Raw genomic sequence first — 20,790 nt, 5'->3', positions numbered from 1 at the left:
CTCTCTTCCTCACCCTTTCTCTGAATCTTTCCCCTTATATCTCTCCTCTCTCTCCTTATCGCGGCAGCTTCATCCACCATCTCTCCCTTCTCTTTCTGCAGCTGTAGCCAACTGGAACAGGGTTCAGCGACCTGGGTAGGCTCCTCCCTGCGAAGGACCTTCAGCTTCCTCTTGGGCATGACCGGAAAGGCCAAGGTAGGAGTCGGCTGGGGAAGGAGGAGGCCTGGGACCCACTGCCTCTCCAGTTCCCTTGCTCCTCACCCCACCGTCTGCTCCCTCTCCAGCTTCCCCTGGTAGACAGAGACTCAGGGCAATATTCAAGTTTTAAGGGAATACATGCTATCTCTCCCAGCCTTCCTCCCTATATTTCAGTAAATCACCTTTCCCCATGCTTGCAGCTTAGCAGCCAGCTGTGGACAGCTGGAAGAGACAGCTGGGAGCTTCAGTAGCTATAAGGTGGACTAGTCCTCCCTTTTCTTTAGACTTCACATAGTTGAGAGGTGAGCAGCAGCAGAAATCATACCCATACTTTTTACTTCTTCATAGAGTATTAGGGTTTATAAAATGCTTTTACGCTTATGATTTTATGGGTGGATACAGCAGCCACAGGAGTTGAAATTAGACTATAGGCAGAGTGGCAGCCAGGAACGTAGATGATTAGGAAGCACATGCATGTCGCCTGTGCAAGGCCATGTGCAGTTCGAACCCTGGGCAGGTGAAGGCACATTGCTCTCTTCCTTATGACCAACCCTGGGCTCTGGTGAAACTGGGAGCACTGCTTGCTGCTCAAATTCATATCCACTTTCTTCATTTACTGGCAGAACGAGCCACTCTCACCTTTTCCTCTGGTGGTCTCCCCGATTATGCATATACTTTCCAACCCAGGGCAGCTCCTGAGCATTGAGAGACAACCCAGAGCATCATCATTCACCTGGAAGAATCATGGGAGTCTCAGCCAGGAAGGTTGTCCAGGCTCCTCCTGGCCCCACCCACAGTGCCAGGGCTCTCTCCACTGCCAGCCTTTTAGCCGAGATTCCTCTTCCTCTGGGTGGACAGGAAAGGCAGAGATAGCACCTTCTCACTACAGGCCAAGGTGGGCAGCTGAGGCTTGAGACCAAGTAGCCTGAGAAGAGGAGGAGCAGCTGGAAAATCCTAAAACTGGAGGTAGCAGAGGGCAGATGGGGCAGTGAGGCCTCCCCTCTCTCATGGGGGAGCAGAGCTCTCTAAAGAACAAAGGAAACACGAGGACTTGGGTCTGAGTCCCAGCTCCCCACAGGCTTTCTGGCTCAGTTCAGGGTGGTAGAGTCTGTTGGCAGAATCACATTCTTTTCCTGCAGTGGAGATGTTAGGGGACCATACGGGTTATTTGCCCACCCTTGGCTTAACAGTTTGGTGAGGGGCTGAGTAACCCGGTGAGGAGGAATGCGGGCAGAGACCTTGGAGCCCAGACAGGCAGCAGGAAAGCTCCAGAGTAAGTCAGGACATTGACCCATTCAGCCTTTTCGCACCAGGGTCTCTGTCTTGTCTTCCTGTTCCCCCTTCCGTCACCTCCTGGTCCATTTTCCTTCCACCCTCAGGAATGTGTTCTTCTGCCTCACCAAATCTCTTCTTCCCCTTCCTCCCAGTGTAAGCAGGTAACTCAGGGGTGGGGCTGGAGAGAAGCCCAGTCAAGCAGTGAGAAGGAAGTGGCGTATTCCTTCCTATTTGACTAGCATTGTAGAGTTGACAAAAACACTTTTCCAGAGGTCATCTTATCTAATTCTTATAATACCCGGGGAAAGATAAATATTTTAATTTCCATTTTTAAGACAAGATAACTTAGAGGCTAAATTACTTGCCCAAGAACCCATAGTAAGAGGTGGAGCTGTATTGCAAACCTAGAGCTTTAACTATATAATGTTGCCTCTGCAGGTCAGTAAAGCTAACATAACAGTTTATCCCCCTCTTCCCTTCTTCCACCATCTTCTGATGGATGGCCACCAGAGTCAATTATGTCTTAATCATCTGCTCCCAGAATACATAAGGTCCAGAGTAATAAGAAAAGCAAGCTTCTTCCTGGGCCCAGGTATCCCTGTGGCTCCATCTGTTTACTTACTGTCCATGACTCTGATTCTAACAACCAGGTTCTTCTCTGGAATGGTCTCCCCACCCCTGAAATGTGGGGGACATATGTGTTAAGTTAAATGAGCTTAAGAAGATGGTGGACAGCAGGTAGGATGGAAAGTAGACTGAAGACTGAGGTGGGAGACAGGAAAGGGTTGGAGGGTTAGGTCCTCTTCTTTCACAGAGACTTTTTTTTTTTTTTTTTATATATCTTTATTGATTTCAGAGAGAGGAAGGAAGGGAGAGAGAGATAGAAACATAAATGATGAGAAAGTCATCATTGATCGGCTGCCTCCTGCACGCCCCTGACTGGGAATCGAACCTCGATCTCCTAGATTCTAGTTCGATGCTCAACCACTGAGCCACACCCGGCAGGGCTCATAGAAATCTTTTAAGTTGAGTTTGAGGACTGAGAGATCCCTCAGCAAACTTTGGGATTCAGGTCTCAGGTTTACTGGGTTCTCAGGCCAGAGTTTGGCCCTTGAAGATTTCATCCTTAGCTTGCAGAACCCTCCCACTGCAGGCCTGGGAGAAAAGCTGAGGTCCCGGCCCACTTCTTGTCCCTGGGCCTCTAGTGGGAGGAGCCATGAGGTCAGGGTCCTGACTTCTCGCTGTTTTTAAATTTAGTACATTCTTCAGCCTTGGCTGCTCACTGGGGTGGGGGGGTGCAAATAGGTAAATCTGGGATTCTGAGCCTGGGAGCCGCCTCTAGACCCACAGTTTGGGGGAGTTCTCAGGGCCTTCCAGGAGGCCTCTCCTGTGGGTGCACTCCTGGAGGAATCAGCATTTCTCATGGCCCTGGAAGAGCCCTTTCTGCATTCTGCTTTCCATTCAGCCTAGAACAAGCATGGTTCTTTCCTCTCCTTTTTTCTGGTCTTTGCTATATAAGGATCCTGACAGGGAAATGGGTGAAGGAGGAGGTGAAGGGGTTGCTACGCAGGAGGGGAAGCCAGAGGAGCAGCATGGGGGTGGTGCTGTGGGTGAGGAGCCCAACCAGCTCAGCCAGTGGTGAAGCAGTGGGGCCCAAAATAGTGGCAGAAGCTAAAATTGGCACCTACAAGAGTGTTGAGTTGGGCTTGAAACCTGCAGCCTGGCCCTGCTGCCCCACCAGCTGGGCGAGGGAGCCACTAGATCTGGGTTGGGGTTCCCCCCTCCTTCCTCTACACCTTTTGGGACCAGAATGGGGCAGGACTCAGCAAACATGCTCCGTCTCAGGGCATTCCATGCTTCTGGTTTCTCCAGAGAAATGGGAGACCCTAGGAGGCAGAAATGAGCTGCAGTGTGAGTGGGTATAGCTAGCCAGTGGAGGAAGGATTTTCCCAGTAGCAGGAAGCTGGCCAAAGCTGGAGGTGGCCTCGGGGCTGAGGCACAGGGTCCAGAAAGAGCAGCCTTCCTGTGGAGAGACTGACTGGCCTACCCCAGCCGCCCTGACTGGTGCAGGCTGGTTTCTGGTCTTTCAGTTCTGGCTTAACTTACAGAGAGAACTAGAGTTAGACACAAGAAAGGACTTCCTCAGCTCCTAAGCTTTCGTTAACGGTGGCAAATTCCTCCCCACCCCGCAGGTATTTGGCAGAGGCTGAGATAGGAGAGGTGACTGGACAGAGTGCGGTCGGAAGGTCCCCGAGGGGTGGGGCTGGCGGGAGAATTCTCTCCCCCTCCCGGTGTCGTCTGGAAGTGACTCCTGTCCTTCAGGCCTTCTAAAGACCCAGCCCTTAGCTCCCCTTTGGCTTCCCGCCCTGTGCCCACCCCTGCCCCGTCTAAAAGGAGTCTGTCATCTGCCGCCAGCTTCGACGGGCCCGAGGGCCAGGAAGGAACTGGCTGCGGGTTCCCTCGAGAACCGGGGGTGGCTGGAGCCCTCCGGCCTGCGGGTCTTTACGCCCTGCCGACTGGGGGGGCGGCGGGAGGGGGACCTGGGGTGGGGTGAGGGCTGCGGGTCTGGGCAGGGGTGGCTTTTAGAAGGTCGAGAGCTCAGAGGCAGGTCCCCGGGGCTCAGGGAGGTTCCAGGCGCTGGAGGGGCCCTCAACTGGTCCACGACCCGCTCACTCCTCGGAGCCGCGCTGCCCAGACCCAGCAGCCGGTCGGCTGGCACCCGCCCTGCTCCGCCCCGCCTCCCCTTCCTGCGCCGGGCGGGGTGGAGACTCGGGTTTGAGGAACTGGCGCGGGTGCAGCGAGGGGAGTCCGACTTCCTGTCCCCCGAGCTACGCGTGCGGGGCAGCCCGTCCCCCACCGTCCCCACAATAGCTGGACGCCGGGGTCCCACAGCGTCCCTGCGGCTTCCCCCCATTGGGGGATTATGTCTCGGATCGAATCCCTCACGCGGGCGCGGATAGAGCGGAGCAAAGAGCTGGCGAGCAAGGTGGGCTTTCCAACCCCCCTCCCGCGTCCCCAGGGTGCCCTTCGACTCCCGCCCGCAGGCGCACCCCTCCCCCCAGTGTCCCCGCACCAAAACCCGGGGAGCATCCGCTGGGCGGGAGGCGGGCGGGGTGGGTGGGGACCGTGAGTACTTGGGGAGGGGGAGGGGGACGGTAGAGGGGCCCACGCTCCAGCCCCACCTCCACCTCCACCCCCACCTCCTCGCTGGGGTCTGGGGGAGAGCGGACCTGGCGTTGGTGGCCTCCGATCCAGCGGAACCGGGTGTTTGGGGCCCTACGAAAGAAAGTTGCTCGGGTAAGGGACAGCGGGAGGGAGGGGAGTGTATCAGGGTGGGGGTGGCGACGGCTCTGTGGCACCCCCTTCGCCTGGCTCCCACCGCCTTGCCCTCAGCTGCGTCCCCACACCCCACAGTCGCTGGCTCGGTTGTTCCCCCTTTGTCCCCGCCATCCGGAGGAGGGGGCGGGAGGGGGTAGTTTCCCGGCTTCCTCCCACCATCACCTCCAACGCCTCCCAGACAAAAGTCAGCTCCTCCTCGCAAATGGACTTTCCAGCTGTGATTCAGTTCTCCTCTCTGGTGGGAGGGTGATGGGGTCAGGGCCGGCTTAGTTGTCCCCTAGCAGTCACCCTCAGGTGGAGGGAGCAGAGGTCTTTGTGTAGCTGGGATCCTTTCCTCCATCCTTAGCGTCCCTGAGCACCCCTGTTCCTGCAACACAGGGTCCCCCATCCCTGTCCGCCTGGCCAGTTTCCAAACTCATTCTCACAACCTGAAACCCTTACTCTGACCCACTGGGCACTGTGCCTCCTCTGTCACTCCTCCCCGTCTCCCAGCTCCCTTATTTCTTCGTCTGGGGATGTTCACCTACCATTTTAAGAGTCTGGGTGTATAATTATCCTCTCCCCACTCGCATCATGACGTCTTGGCTACTCCTTTCCAAGTATCCTTTATCTCCCTGTCTTTGTACTCAGGCCCGCTCCCCAAAGGCCGAGACCTCTCCACAGCCAGACCCCAGGAAGTGGTGAAGCTGATTTGTAGATGAATAAGTGAGGGCTTGGAGGAAGGTGGTGCATGCAGACGGCACCTCCCAGTCACTCAGGGTATACCCACACTGGAGCCATTCTCAGGGAGGCCAGGACGCAGCCCATAACTGGCTTAATCACTGGCTTCTCTCTCACCCCAAAACCCCAGTGCCCTGGCCCAGGCTCCCACCCTATGCTGATGACTACCACCATCTTCAGGCCAGGGAGCAGTACCCTTTCGGAGCCCTCAAGGATGGCCGAAATCCACCCACCCACTCCTAGTTCCTAGCCTACCTACCTGTCTTGGGGTTAACTTGGGAAAGATTCCATCCTGGAGCTTTTCCTTAACGGGTTGGGATAAGATTCTGCTAACAGGAAAACAACTGGGGATTTGAGTAGGGCCTAAGACAAACTGAGGGCTGGGAGAGGTGGCTGAAGTGTGGTGAAACAGTCGGGTGGCAGGAAGGCTCTTCTCAGCCCTGTGCCAGGCCAGGCTCCAGCTCTAAAAGTCTGTTTATTTTTCAACAGTTTGAGCTGAGACCCTGGAGTAGAGCCAAGGGGGGTGGAGAGGTTTTTGAAACCACGGAAATTTGGTTCCACCCTAAAAAGGAAAGCAATGGGAGAGGCAGTGGGGGGCAGACCTGGAGAGGGGGTATAGAGAGGAGTTCTGGGAGGGTAGATACTTGGGGTCCTTTTTGCATTATTGGGAGGAGCTAGGGGGTCAGATACCTGGGTTTGTTTGTTTTTGTTTGTTTTTTGGTAGTGGGGAACTGGGAATCTAGACTCTTGGCTCTTTCAGTCCTGGGGTGGCCATGGTGGGGGTAGGTGTTGGGAATCTGGCTGGAAGGTGGGGGCTGAGTGGGTAGATTTTTGACGGCAAAGAGGCCACTGGAGGTTGTCAGTTTGGGCTGGTCGGAAGAGGAGGGCCACCTCCGGAAAGCTGTGGTTACAGAAGGGGGGAGTTGGTTCTTAGCCAACAAACCCTGGATCCCCTCTTCCCCCCTCCCCCAAGCACACCAGCTGTCTCTTTTCTTTTTATACTGTGGTGGGAAGTAGAGAGGGGCCTGTGGAAATGAGATTATTGGAGGAAGATGGTCTCTCCTGCTACCTATTGGGGGGATGGCTCAGAGCTAAGCCCTGACCCCCACCCCCCATTCCTTTCCTTACTTCCCAGGACCTCCTTTTAGAGGGAGAAATTTAAGTCAAACCTGCCCTTTTCGCTCTTCATCCTCATAGAGTCTTTCTGTGTGGCTTTCCCTCCCCATGCTTTTTTTTCCCCTTTTCAGTCCATTTTTGTTCTTTCAGGCTGTCTTCAGTCCTCCACCCCCTCAATTCTCTCTGCTCTACTTCCTACCTTCACGGGCCCCACACCCAGAGGTCCCCTTTCTCTCCTTAGCGCCCCCTTCTTCCCTTTCTGCTCCCCCAAACCCTGAGCTTTATACCTTCACGCCTCTCACAGAACAAAGGGTCTTTTCCTGCCTAGGAGCAAGCAGGGTCCAGGGGTGGCTGTAGAGGCTGGGGGGTCTCCTTGGAATCTCTAGGACCCCAGCATTGGAGTGTGAAGGGCAGGTGGGGTGGGGAGAAGGGAGAAAGGCTGCTTCTTTGTCCTGAATAATGGAGGGGTGGCTGGCTTTGTGTGCAGGACATGGAATGGAGCCGCAGAGTAAGGGTGGGTGAGCCCAGGAGGCAGCTGAGAAGGGTGGCAGCTGGGGGGAAAAGTTGGGGAGTTGGGTCCCCAGGAGGCAGAAGCTTTTGGGGGCATAGGTAAAGATCCTAGGAGTCATGGAGGTTAGGGAAAGAGCTGAGGGGGAGGGGAGAAGCGAGGATGGGGGAAGGGAGCCAAAAGCTTAGGGAAGTCACTGAGTGACTGCAGAGGAATTGGATGAGCCTAGAGAAGAACCTGCTGGGGCTGACCTGAGGATTTAAGAGGCTCTGATCTCAGTCCCTCTCACTTCCCTGGATCCCTGACTTTGGAATCAGGGAAGGGACAGATCTGAATGTATGAGTTCTGTCCATGCACATGACCTGTGTTGGGGTATATGTATACATGTCTGTCTGACTGTCCCCAGATGCTCTGCGTTACTGCTTTAAATGGTGGTCACCAAAGTAGGAGGCTCGTACTCTGGACATGAGGAAGCTATTCCATTCTTAGCTTCAGTCTCTGGTTTGAAGTACCCTCCAAGAGCCTGAGAGAGCAGATTGGTCAGGGTTCATAGAGCCGATAAGAGAAATGACAGAGAGGAGCTGGCTGGACCTTTCTGGGTTTGTTTATATCTCCTTGGGGGAGGGGGCCTGCAGGCAGCAGCTGCCCCCTTCCCAGCTCCACCAGCCTGCCCTGTGCCAGGAGGGCAGGGAGTCCTGGCACAGCTATTGTTCGCTTGCACAAATGCCCGTCTGTCTGCATCACTCCCCACTCCCTCTGCTGGTTTCTCTCTCTGACCCGACAGGTGTGGCGGGTTGGGGAGCAGGCTGGGGTCCAGGATGCCTGGGTCTCAGCCTGATTTTATTCCCGATGACCCTTAGCACCCCTCTTCTGCTCACCAGTGTGCCCACCCCCATTGTCCGATGTTTGAGCCTCTTCATCAAGCAAGCATTTATTAAGTGCCTTTGTGTACTCAGTGATATCTTTTTGTGTTATGTGTCCGGCTTTGGTGTTTTGATTGGCTGCCTTTTCTTCAGCCTCCTTTATCTTGTCCCTGGAAGCTCATAAAGGGACAGAGCCCAACAGAGACCTTCCCCAAACCCCCTTCTCAGTCTCATGGCCAGGAACCCTCTGTCTCATTTCCCAGCCCTATAGCTCATCCCCATGACTCAGTGCCCTTTGCAGCCTATGACTCTGCACCCCTGCTGGCCAGGGACTGAGCCCCAGATGACTAGAATCCTAGTGGCACCCTCCAGGGTCTTCTGGTCACCATACAGAGGGCCTGGAGAGAGGTCTCACCATCTTGAGGAGGGGGCTGCTGCCAGTTGCAGCTGGAGCAGAGGTGATTCCGAGTACCATGTGACTCCCCTAGAGCTCTTGGTTTGGATATACCTGACAGAGGAGCAGGGACATGAGAGCTTAGGCTTTGCCTTGGAGAGGCTCTGACTCCTGGGTAAGCTCTGCCAGCCCCTGCTGCCCGCTGGGAGCACAGGAAGCCAAGGTCCAGGCTTTGACATTGCCTTGTCCTTCATGTATGTTACTGTTTTCCTCTTCTTTCAGCCCAGGAGACAAAGCCAGAGAAGTGGGGAGACAGCCTCTGCCTTTGAGTTTTTGGCCCGCCAGCCACAATGCCCCCTGCTATTCACCCCATCTTTTCCCCCCCAAAAAGTGACCAAGGTCTGGGATGACATTGAAGGAAGGTTTGGGTTGGCTTTCTGGCCTCCAGGTCTAAGCTCAAAGGAAGTAAGAGGAGAGAAGAGCTGGGAGCCCTCCAGGAGGAGAGAGAAAAGGAGAAATGAAGAGAGGGGACTGAATGCTCTGAACCTAAGAAATGAGGGCCCCTAGAGCAGGGGTGAGGGTGCTTCTGGGACCCTTTGTTTTGGTGTCCATCCATCCATCCATCCACCTATTTTTGCTTGCTCCCTTTCTTTCCTTCTTTCCAAACATCTATTGAGTGCCTGTTGTATACAAACCATTGTGCTGGGTGCTTTCTTTGCTTTACCCTTGGTTTAGCAATGGTGTAGATGAAGGCTGTGCAGAAAGAGAGACTTCCCGTGAGGCTTTATGAGAAAGAATGACTCTAGACACTGGGCAGCAGAGTATTGAATCAAGCAGGAAGGGCCTCTGCGTGTTGGTGGTGGGTGCTGTAGATTGTGGAGGAATGGGCCCTTTTCTTGGTGGAGAGATTGGGGTGTGGAGGTGAAGGTTTGTCCTGCTGGTGGGTGGGTAAATGGGAGACCAATGTGATTATCTTAAGAATACCTGGAAAAGAGTAGGACAAAGAACCAAACAAACCCATTCACTGCTTTTCTGGAGCAGGCACCCCTGGTGAGCAGGCCCTGTGTTCTCCTGTTCACCAGCCTAAACCCTGGGGCGGGCATGGTCTGCCTCCAGGACAATAGCACTAGGCAGTGCCAGGGCTGCTTGCTGCTTGGCAGTGCCCGTGTTGGGATGTGCTGTTGCTGCGGCTGCTGCCCACTGCTGGCCCACCTAGAGAGGGGGTCACTTGGAGAGAGGGTGAGTATTAGGAGGTTGAGAAGCCTGGGAACAGAGTACCTGGGTGGTCTATGGGCCATTGATGCCAGAGAAGGTGGGCCACTAGAGACCCCATTCTCTGGCAGCCCCAGTCCTCTCTCTCCTTCCACCTCCTTCCCAGGTGCGTGCAGAGGTCTGGTTGGGGGGGAGAGTGGTAGCGTCATTAGGGCAGATCTGTAGCACGGCCCATTCTGGAGTTGACCTTGATTTAGACATGTTGCTCTTTTTAATATGATTATTATATTAATATTCATGGTTTTGTTTGCTTGCTTTTGTATTTTAAAAAAATTTTCAATTATAATTGACATTCAATATTATTTGCTTGCTTTCAAGTCAAACATAATAAATGCTCTGACTTTGTGTCATAGAGAAGGCTGGGAGGGCGGGAGAGGAGGAGAGAACAGAGTGTGTATGGCAGTGAGAAAGAAATACTTGGACTTGGTCTTTGAGGTCCTATAAGGTTATTATTCAGAGCAGGATTTGATCTTCCAAAGAGCAAGACAGATGGAGGTTAGACCAAAGGGGGAATTTTCTAGTGGTCCAGTAGGTGGGCACTGGAACATTGGCGGCTAGAGTTAGAGGCTGGTCAGCTTCCTTAACCAGGCCGAGGTGGAGGAGGTGGGACGGAGAGGCCATGGTGAGAAAGGGGTGAGAAAGGGAAGGCAGAGGTGGAAGGTGGAAGGGTAGAGGAGGGAGGGCATGGGATGAAAAGAAGACCAGGAGACAGGAAGAGCACAAAGGAGGAGGGGGAGAGGAGAGGAGAAAAATGGGTGATCTGGGTAGGGAGTGACCTTAAGGCCTCTGGTCCCTGCTTATCACCATCAAACCTGGGACCTGTGAGCCGAAGCAGGAGAGAAAAGGATCCTGGGCCACCAGGAAGTCGTCTGGAGACATGTTAGGGCATTGTGACCCAGTGCCCTCTGGCCCCTGTAGTGTTGACTCAGCCCCTCCACACTTCCCTTTTCTACCCTGAGCACCAGACCTGTGTGTCTCTGCTCCTCCCCCACCTCTTAACTATTAGTGTGGCCGGAGCTGAGGGTCAGGGCTCGGCCCTAAGGTCCAGGGCTCTCCCCTGAGTTCTAATTCTCTGTCTCAGGGCCCCCGCCATTGTCCTCCAACTTGGGGTTCATACCCTCAGCTTCAGCAATTTGAGGCACTCCTTGGTTCTGAGAGTCTGGGAAACCTTAGAGGGTGGTCTTGTCGGCTCCCGCTCCTGCTTTCCTTCCGCTAAGAGTGGAGGGAAAATCCAGGATCTGAGGTGACCACTGCAGAAGGTCCTGGAATGGGTGGGAAGGATGGTATCCCACCTTCTCACCTTCTCCGGCTTTCAGGGAAGCCCAGGGGCTTGAGGAGGGACAGAAAAGAGGTAAAGAGGTTCAGAGGTCAGAGGGGAGCAGGAGAAGAGAGCAGAGACGGGAACAGCCAGCGTCTGAGGTTTTGAGGAAGGACACACAATATGCCCCATTTCAAGGGAGAGCAGAGCTGGAAGAATTGATGTTAGGGCTGGAGGATGGAAGGTAGATGTCAGAAGGGACTTCCTAGGGTGGGAGAGACTAATTGTGTGAGGAGGAATAGAGGGAGCTATCCTAGGCTTTGGAGGGTTGTTTGAGAGGGATAAAAGTTAGGTTGCAGGAGAGACTTCCTGCCAGGAATGACACCTAGCCAGCTGAGTTTCCTTCCTTAAAGAGCAAGAAGAGCGACCCAAGACCAAAACCAGGCTCCTCCTCCTTCAGGGTTAGTGGACAGTCCCTTTGTCCCTTGGCTGAGTGTGTGTAGAAGAGTCAGAAGTTTGGGATCCTGACTCTGGGTTGGGGGTGCCAATGGAGGCATTCTGCCCCCTTCAGCCAATCTAATAAGGGGATCTTCCCCTACCCCCCACTGTGACTGCCACAGAGACAGCGACTCCAGCACTGGTTGTCATGGTTATAAGAGGAGCTCACTCCCATAGATCTGAAAGCGCTGGTGAGCTGGCACCCTCTGCTTCGCCTGCTCTCCCCTCCTCTCTGCGCATATTCCTCTGGCACAGAGAGGAGAGCACAGCAGCTTGGGGGTGAGCAGAGCTAGGGCTGGGAGGTGGAGTGAGGACGCCGAGGTCTAGAGCCGGGGAGATGAGTGGCAACCGGAGGCAGCCCAGCCGCAGAGGCCAGGTAGGTCAGGGGCCAGCTGGGTCCTCAGGGCTGGCCTGGTCATTCCTGGAGAGCTACGGCAGGCTCTGCGTTAGGCAGTGGGGTCTTTCCGGCATCCCTAGGCGGACATTCCTCCCTGGCCTGTCTCTCGGGACTCTCCAGGCACTCTGGCATTTTCCAGCCTCACTTACTGTCTCACCCCTTCCACAGGCCCGGGAAAAGGAGAAGATGAAGGAAGCCAAGGATGCCCGCTATACCAACGGGCACCTCTTCACCACCATCTCCGTGTCGGGCATGACCATGTGCTATGCCTGTAACAAGAGCATCACAGCCAAGGAGGCCCTTATCTGCCCAAGTAAGTTGGACCCTGAATGTCACTCTGACTCTAATCTTTCCATCTGCCCTTTCTGCACGGGGTCCATAGGAGTCACCCTCCACTCAGAGCCCCAGCTGGGTCCAAATGCCAAGGCCAGATGCTTGATCCCTTGCTCCCTTCCCTCCCGCCGAGGGGTGGTGGCAGTCGGAATATGGCATAAGCAGGACTAGCTGGGAATGTGGGGGAGGGGAGACTAGGATGGCTCCCAGTGCAGCTGTCGTCCTCTGGGTGTCCCTGGCTCCTGAACAGCTGGGGAACTGATTGGAGGAGCAGGAATGCATGTGAGGGCAGGTGCAGGGAGGATAGGGGAGCTGGGTGGCAAGCTCATGAACTCGCAGCTGACTCTGCCTATCTTCTGTGCAGAACTGGACATTCAGGCCTTCAGGGGCCCTTTGCTGCTCCCTTTCTATTGACTGTGGGTGGGGCTTGAAATTTCTCCATCTCTGCAGCTTGAAGCAGAAGATGTGTTTAGGACCCTCGGTCTCACGTTCTAGTCTGACTGGCTACACAATGGAAAGAGGGATCACAGCAAGGATGTGTGTGTTTTGGGGGGTGAGGTGTAGAACTCCTGACCTTGACCTGCATCTGCGGGTTGCCCAGTATTTAAGAAGTACAGTTCTTTCTCCAAATGTCTATGTGCCTATCCAGAGGGCTCCTGCTCTGTCCCATACCCCCACCCACAATTTATGGCCAGCAGTTGCTTGTGATTAGAGCAGGCCTGAGGCATTGTGACCTGCTGCTGAATAGTGGGAGGACAGCCCTAACCTCTAAATCTCTAAGGACCTGCAGAAGGAACCCCCAGGAAGAACCAGTGAGGGCTCCCTACTTCCTCGCTGCTTATCTTAGAGTTATGAGAATGAGGAGGGAACCCCAATCTAGATCCCTCTAGAGACCTGACAAAATTCCTAATCCAGAGCTTGTTGCCAGGGGAACTGGTGAGGCGGGCAGCCAGCAAGTGCTATTTTGAGAGCAGGTGGAAAGCGGAGGTTCACTCCAGAGACAAGGGGTGCTAGGGGTAGGAGAAGGGAGCTCCAGGAGGGTGGGGGCAGCTCCTGCCCTCACTTCTGTCTGCCCCTCTGCCCCACCCTACTTGCCTTGTATTTGTGGAAGTGAGCATGGTGCTGGGTATTGTCTGAAGGAGTTGGCAGAATTTCCGGTGTTATTGGATGGGGGAGGGGAAGCTGGAGAGGAACAAGGGCCGAGGACAAGTCAGGGGAAAGGGACAGCCAGTGGTTCCAGTGCCTAGGCTTGGCTGCTCTTCCTTCCCTCTCCTTCTACCCAATGGCAAGGTGTGTGGGGCGGGTGATGGGGGAGAAGCAGATGGAGTGTAAGTGCTGTTGGTTTGCCTTAGTTGGGGAACAGGACTCCGAGGCCTGGAAGAGACAAGGCAGGTTGACTGGAGGCAGAGCGAGCATAGCTGAGCAGGGCTGAAGGCAAGCAGTGGAGGGGAGGGGCAGGGCTAGCCCTGTGCCCACTCTACCCCTGGGCCCATCAGCCTTCACACTGCTTAGGCCCTGCTAGAGTTCATGGGCAGACGCGTGGTTCAATGGAAAGAGCACAGCCTTTGGGTTCAGGCGCTCCTGAGTTGAAATCCCAGCTCTACCTCTAGCTGTGTGACCTCTGGCAGATAACCTAACCTCTCTAGGGCAGGTTCCCTATCTGTGAACCGAGGATAACTGAATCTACCTCAAAGGGTTGTTAGGACCAAGTAAATGTGGACCGTTTACTAGGTGCTCTGGGAATGTTAATTCCCCCCTCAGCCCCTAGTCCCCATCTCAGCTGCTCCTGTGCCATCTTCTGTTCTGTGGGCGTCTTCTCTTCCATCTGTCATTCTCAACCACCTTTGTGCTTCTTGAGCTCATCTCTGGCAGCCAGTAACCCATTCTTCCCTCCAGTCCACCCCTCAGGTCACCTTTGAGTCAGGATTGCCCACTGCCCTGATTGCTTAATTGCAGTCAACACCTATACCCCCTAAATTTCTTTCCTGCTTCAAGGAAGGGGGAGGTGGGAGGAGAGGGGCTGGGGTGTGGTGATGGTTGAGAAGTCTGGGAAGGGGGGACAGTCTCTGAGACTGTGTGGCCAGGGGGAGATGGGTGTACCCTGTCCTGTACCATCCGGCCCTCCCTTCACCCTCTTTACCCCACCCTCCCAGCCTGCAATGTGACTATCCACAACCGCTGTAAAGACACCCTCGCCAACTGTACCAAGGTCAAGCAGAAGGTGAGATGGCAGGGAGGGCAGAGGGCTGGGGGAGAGGGTAGTGAGTGTGCGGTACCCTCATACCTTCTTCATTCACTCCCTACCCTGTGTTCCTTAATCCCTCTCCTGACCGTGGGCCAGCCCAGACCTGCAACCCTACTCAGGCCCCGAGGGGGCCAGCCTGTTGCTATAGACCTATGTCACCAGCACTGGGCTCAGCCACCCTGATGTTTTTAGCCATCACGCCAGCTTTCTCCTGAGGGGGCCAGCTGCCCAGCTCTTGCCCTGTGCCTATGGGGTCACTCTTGGGTGACAGCTCTTCTTGGTATCTCTCTTGCTCTCTGTCTCACAGCAACAGAAAGCTGCGCTGCTGAAGAACAACACTGCCTTGCAGTCGGTTTCACTCCGCAGTAAGAGTGAGTAGTGAGGGAGTGCAGCCCCCTGGGCCCCTGGGCCCCAGGCCTTTCAGCCCATGGGCTCTGCTGCCCCCCCCCCCCCGAAGTTGTTCCCTGGCACAGTTCCTTTCTCCCCTTAATTGGAAACAGGTGGTGAGATGTCCAGTCTCTCGGGCTTAGAGGCAGGACAGAGGACTCCAAGGGGTATGAGGACTTGGGATGGCTGGTCATCTGAGCCTGGCCACACCCTGTATTATTATTGTTATTTACACTGCACTTGGGTGTTGGCGGCAGCTGTCGAGTGTCAGTTCAGACAGCTTTGGTGGAACCGGAAGAGCACGGTGCTTAGTCAAATCTGAGTCCCTGCTCAGCCACTGGCTGAGTCACCCTAGACAAGTGTTGTCACCTTTCTGATCTTTAGTTTGCTCATAGGCATGTTGAGGTGAAAAGATAAGACAAAAGCTTTTAGTATATTAAAAGTGTTGCACAAATGTAAGGTAGCATTACTATTATCATCTTTCTTTGACTAGAGTGAGCTAAGGGGGAGGGTGGGAGAGGAGGCCTCACTTTTAGTCGAGGAGCCTAGGAGGCCTGACTCCTGGGAAGGCACCAGGGTTGACGTTTGCCTGCTCGGTCCCCCTCCACAGACACCATTCGGGAGCGGCCCAGTTCCGCCATCTACCCTTCCGACAGCTTCCGGCAGTCCCTGCTTGGCTCCCGCCGTGGCCGCTCCTCCTTGTCTTTGTCCAAGAGTGTTTCCACCACCAACATTGCTGGGTGAGCCTCTGCCGGGGGAAGGGAGAGCCAGGTAGACAGAGAATGTGGCAGTGGAGACCGGGGGCTGAGAGGTCCATGCTGTCCCTGGGTTCAGAACTATAGACAGACAGGTAAGGAGAACTTGGGGTGGCTGCCTCTCGGATCCAGGCCTTGGTTCCGCACCTGGGACGGGCTCTCTTGCCAGAGTAGGGTGATGCAGCCGACCTCCACTTCCCTCAGACACTTCAATGATGAGTCTCCACTGGGGCTGCGCCGGATCCTCTCCCAGTCCACAGACTCCCTCAACGTGCGGAACCGAACCCTATCGGTGGAGTCCCTTATCGACGAAGGTGACCGTGCGCAGCCTGGGGGATACCTGGAGATGATGGGCTGGTGGGCAGGCCTGGGAATAGTAGAGCCAGAAGGGGTCTAGAGAAGGACCCAGGACCTAGGGAATTGGCCCTGAGTTGTTTCCCTCACTGATGTCCAGGTGCAGAGGTGATCTACAATGAGCTGATGAGTGACTTTGAGATGGATGAGAAGGACTTTGCGGCTGATTCCTGGAGCCTTGCTGTGGATAGCAGCTTCCTGCAGCAGCATAAAAAGGAGGTGATGAAGCAACAGGATGTCATCTATGGTGAGCCAAGGCCACCCCAAGACTTCTCTTCCTTCACTAACTAGGTCCTGTCTATTGGTGTCTTTTCTGTGCCAGCCCCCACCTCTAAGACTCTTCTGTCTTACCCCACTGGTCTCCAAGACCCTGCCTGGCATCCCACAAATTGCCACTGGGCCCCTGTCTTTTGAGACTGTGGTCTCTAAGGCTGTTTTTATCCCTTCATTCTAGTCAATTCTTAGTTTTTACTCTGTGCCTGTTTCATGCCCAACACCATGCTAGGGAAACCTAGACATGTAGGGGACACATGGTTCTTGTCCTAAAACAGCTTACAGCTTGAGATGACAATCATAAAGATAAAAAATGATTAGAAAATGCTCTAAGGTCATAATAATTCAGAATGTTAACCTGGCAGGGACCTTGAAAACCTCAAATAAAGCTCTGAGGTCCCCAGCCTACGTCCTACCAATTGTGGCCAAGCCAGGGTAGAGGCCAAATGTCCCTTTGTCCACACAGAGCTGATCCAGACAGAGCTGCACCATGTGCGGACGTTGAAGATCATGACCCGCCTCTTCCGCACGGGCATGCTGGAAGAGCTGCAGCTGGAGCCGGGAGTGGTCCAGGGCCTGTTCCCCTGTGTGGACGAGCTCAGCGACATCCATACGCGCTTCCTCAGCCAGCTGTTGGAACGCCGACGTCAGGCCCTGTGCCCTGGCAGCACCCGGAACTTCATCATCCCTCGCTTGGGTGACCTGCTCATTAGCCAGGTGAGAAAAGGCAGTGTGACGAGTGGGCATTTCTTTTTTAAAAAAATATGTTTTTATTGATATTAGAGAGAGAGGAAGGGAGAGGGAGGGAGATACATTGATGGGAGAGAGAAACATTGATCTGCTGCCTCCTGTACACACCCCAGCTGGGGATCAAACCCACAGCCTGGGTATGTGCCCTGACCAGGAATCCAAACATCAACCTTTCGGTGTGCAGGATGATGCTGAACCAACTGAGCCACACTGGCCAGGGCTAGGGTGGGTATTTCTTGCCTCCAAACTCTAGGGGCTGGAGCCAGGCAGAGCTGGATATGCAGGAAGCCAGCCTGTTTGGCTGGATGCCAGAGGGTAGACAAGGGGTAAGGTGTGGCTTTGGGGGATATGTTGACCCAGCCTTGCTCCCCCGACTTATAGTTTTCAGGTCCCAGTGGTGAGCAGATGCGGAAGACCTATGCGGAGTTCTGTAGCCGCCACAACAAGGCCTTAAAGCTCTACAAGGAGCTATATGCCCGAGACAAACGCTTCCAGCAGTTCATCCGGGTGAGTGAACCTCTCCAGGACCCACACTCAGCCCCCTCTAGTAGCCCAAACCCAGCCTCCCCCATTCATGAGTGCATGTGTGTACTCCAGCCATGTGGAGATCAGGTGTTCCCCAGCCCTCATGGACCATCTTCCACTGGAGCCCCTCATGGAAAGCAAGAGCTTTCCCTGTTTGGTTTGATTGTCTTCACAGTAAATCCTCATTTTTCAGATGCACCCACCTAAGCCAGCCTGAGGTCAATGGCCAAGTTAGGGCCAACACCGGAGCATAGGCTCCAAGTCCAGTGTTCTCTGTGTTGCCCTCCCCTCTGGTCCCACTCTCGCCCTGAGCCCTGCCTCTGCCCTTGTAGAAAGTGACCCGCTTGGCTGTGCTGAAGCGGCATGGGGTACAGGAGTGCATCCTGCTGGTGACCCAGCGCATCACCAAGTACCCAGTGCTCATTGACCGGATCCTGCAGCATTCCCACGGTGAGAGGGAGGGCCCAGGGAGAGGAGGAGGGTGAGGCTTATCTGGGGTAACAAAAAGCTTGGGATAGGGTCAGGCTCTAAAAGTGGGATCAAGACTCGATGGGAATTGAGGCTGGGGTGAAGCTGGCTGAGCCATCCCTCATGCTGACCCCGGTGCCAGGGATTGAGGAGGAGCGCCAGGACCTGACAACAGCTCTGGGGATGGTGAAGGAGTTGCTGTCCAATGTGGACCAGGACGTGCATGAGCTGGAGAAGGGGGCCCGCCTGCAGGAGATCTACAACCGCATGGACCCTCGGGCCCAGACACCAGTGCCTGGCAAAGGCCCCTTTGGCCGAGAGGAGCTTCTGCGGCGCAAGCTTATCCATGATGGTTGCCTGCTCTGGAAGACAGCGACCGGCCGTTTCAAAGGTCAGTGGTCACCTTGGCAGACCAAGCAAGAGTTTGAAGTCAGAGATTGACACGGAGAAGCATCCAGCCCTTAGATCTCTATGCAGCCTTACACCCAGGAGTAAGTGGGAGGAATAAGCATGGTCTCTGTTGCAGCAAAAGTCTGCATCCTGGATCTAACTTTATGGACCACTCAGGGACTTCCTTATCAGTGTTTATTCATTTCTTTGGTCCTTGCATGCCAGAGAGCTTCCAATTTTGATGAGGAAGACAGAGAAACTCCAGGACCATAGGATAAGCTTGGGGCAGTTGGGTCTGCTCACCTCTACCCAGTGGAGTCCCAGCTACCAGGACAGGATCTTTGGGAACACAGCTGGGAAGGCCCACAGGTGGGGACTGAGACCAGCAAAGGATGGGCAGACTGGATACGACAGAAAAGAGCTGAGGGGCCGTTTTGGGGGTGGGGGCACACTCCCAGGCTCTCTTCCCAAACTGTACCCACCAAATCTAGTCTTTCCTACCTAAATCAGGGGAAGAGAGTAGCAGGCCTTGGCTTGGGGCAAGGAACAAGAGAGACAAGTAAGTTGTGCTGCCTGAGGCCAGAGCCTGGCTGAACCTCTGTCCATGTCAGAATCCCCATGCACTTGGGGATTGCAGTCTTCACCAGCCACTTTCCTTCATTCCTTTCTCTCCTTCCCATCCCTCCCACACAGCAGCTAAGAATATAGGCCATGGAAGGGGGTGGGGGAGAACTAGAAAGATGAGATCTTTATTTGTGAAGCATTTAGCAAAAGCCCTCCCCTTGTGTGTGCCCACAGTTCAGTAAGATCTCCAAGGGAAAAGGGTGAGTGTATGTTTTCTTGACCGTGACATCTGAGTTTTATGGACTTGACCTTTGTTTCCTCTGCAGTCTTAAAGTACAGGACTTCATAGGATCTGGGGGCCTGGAAGGCGGGGCAGACAAGGAGAGTGAAGGGAGGGGCTGCTGGGGTGGAAGGAGATGGCATTGTTCAACTGAGAGAGATGGATAAGGAACCCAACTTTCCCCCTCCTACCCAGCACAAAACGAGAAGTGGGAATATGCTGGGCACGGGGAATTTAGGTCCAATATCCCAAAAGGTCTTATGTTATTAGGTGTTAGACACAGAGCTGAAAGGTTGAAAAAAGGTGGCCCCCTCCTGCTTTGGGAATCCTTTTCATTCTCACAAAACTTCTGGATCCTTTCACCCAGAAAAATACATGTTATATTAATATGCAAAGTTGCTTATGCAACCTCAGAGGGTTTGCAGATGGGTGAAGAAGGGTTTCTTCAAAGGCCTTGGGGAATCCCTTATGGTCTCTTCTAGCCCAATATGCTGTTTTACTTGATAGCACATGCATTTCCCCCCCTCGCATTTCTGAGCTGTAAGAATGGGGAGGTGCTAGGTCTGCACAGGTGGAGGGAGCAACCACAGGGAAGAGAGTCCAGGAAGAGGGAGATCAAGAGCTCTAATGAGATGGGGTCAGCCTGGCCCTTGGGAAAGAGGAAACCGCTGCTAAGATCCTCTCATGCTGACTGCTCTCCTGCCTTTGTCCCCCTGCCAGATATGCTGATGCTGCTGATGACAGATGTGCTAGTGTTTCTCCAAGAGAAGGACCAGAAGTACATCTTTCCTACCCTGGTGAGACTTCCTCCACCTTTCTCAGCACAGACTAATGTTTGAGGCCCTTTTTGCTTTCCTGCCTGAGTCCAAAAGAACCCTGGAATCCTCTGGAGTCCTATGGCTATAATATAACCATTACCGCAATAAAATAAGAAGAAATAGGAATAACTAACATGTTACTGTGTGCACGCACTTTTACAATTGTGAGGAAGGCCCATTAATATCCCCTTTTTGTAGATGAGGCAAGTAAAGCTTTTAAAGTTAATTAAATTGCCAAGAGTCACATGTGCTACTAGGTCCTCTCTGGCTGGCACCAAAGCCAGGGCTCTTGACTTGTACTGTAGGGGGACTCTTCTATCCTTTGGCTATTCCGTGAGGGCTGAAGAGCATCCAAATATCCAAGGGTCAGGATTCCCAGGCTTAACCCTTCCTTTCCCTGACTGACAGGACAAGCCCTCGGTGGTATCACTGCAGAATCTCATTGTTCGGGACATTGCCAACCAGGAGAAAGGGATGTTTCTGATCAGTGCGGCGCCCCCTGAGATGTATGAGGTCCACACGGCATCCCGGGATGATCGGAGCACCTGGATCCGAGTCATTCAGCAGAGTGTGCGCAAGTGAGTGTGTGTGTGGCCTCAGGGTTCCTGCAGCTTCAGTGCCTCGTGCTTGCACCTAGGCCACAGCACTCCCTAGGATCAGAACCCAGGGTTCGGAGGCGGAGGCAGAGGCTGGGGGGAGACAAGATGGCCCAAGGCAGGAAAGGTCATCTTATGTTTTCAAATATGATGACAACCCTGATCACCTGTCAAATGCAACATGGCAGAGTACCTGCCAGCCTGACAGTCCAAT

General features: G+C 54.3%; 1 protein-coding gene across 9 annotated transcripts in view; it reads left to right on the top strand.

Annotated features, from left to right (window-relative positions):
* The window catches only part of ARHGEF2 (Rho/Rac guanine nucleotide exchange factor 2), a 29,398-nt gene that overhangs the window by 1,709 nt on the left and 6,899 nt on the right, over window positions 1-20,790 (top strand). For 2 of the 9 annotated variants that reach the window (XM_016221469.2, XM_016221468.2), the window contains exons 3-15: window positions 102-195; window positions 12,007-12,151; window positions 14,325-14,392; window positions 14,724-14,787; window positions 15,414-15,543; window positions 15,763-15,872; window positions 16,013-16,159; window positions 16,652-16,902; window positions 17,317-17,442; window positions 17,793-17,910; window positions 18,071-18,319; window positions 19,883-19,959; window positions 20,389-20,558. In XM_016221469.2, the coding sequence (XP_016076955.2) occupies window positions 102-195; window positions 12,007-12,151; window positions 14,325-14,392; window positions 14,724-14,787; window positions 15,414-15,543; window positions 15,763-15,872; window positions 16,013-16,159; window positions 16,652-16,902; window positions 17,317-17,442; window positions 17,793-17,910; window positions 18,071-18,319; window positions 19,883-19,959; window positions 20,389-20,558 (1,749 nt within the window). Of the gene's footprint in view, window positions 1-101; window positions 196-4,189; window positions 4,460-4,635; window positions 4,771-11,749; window positions 12,152-14,324; window positions 14,393-14,723; window positions 14,788-15,413; window positions 15,544-15,762; window positions 15,873-16,012; window positions 16,160-16,651; window positions 16,903-17,316; window positions 17,443-17,792; window positions 17,911-18,070; window positions 18,320-19,882; window positions 19,960-20,388; window positions 20,559-20,790 lie in introns of those variants that run through there. The other 7 variants (XM_016221472.2, XM_016221471.2, XM_016221465.2 and 4 more) reach the window with 5 other exon arrangements.

This window comes from Miniopterus natalensis, chromosome 19 (genome assembly GCF_054644295.1).
Source record: "Miniopterus natalensis isolate mMinNat1 chromosome 19, mMinNat1.hap1, whole genome shotgun sequence".
Taxonomy (NCBI): domain Eukaryota; kingdom Metazoa; phylum Chordata; class Mammalia; order Chiroptera; family Miniopteridae; genus Miniopterus; species Miniopterus natalensis.
Note: the sequence above shows the minus strand (reverse complement) of the source record. Positions and strands in the feature narration are given on the sequence as shown.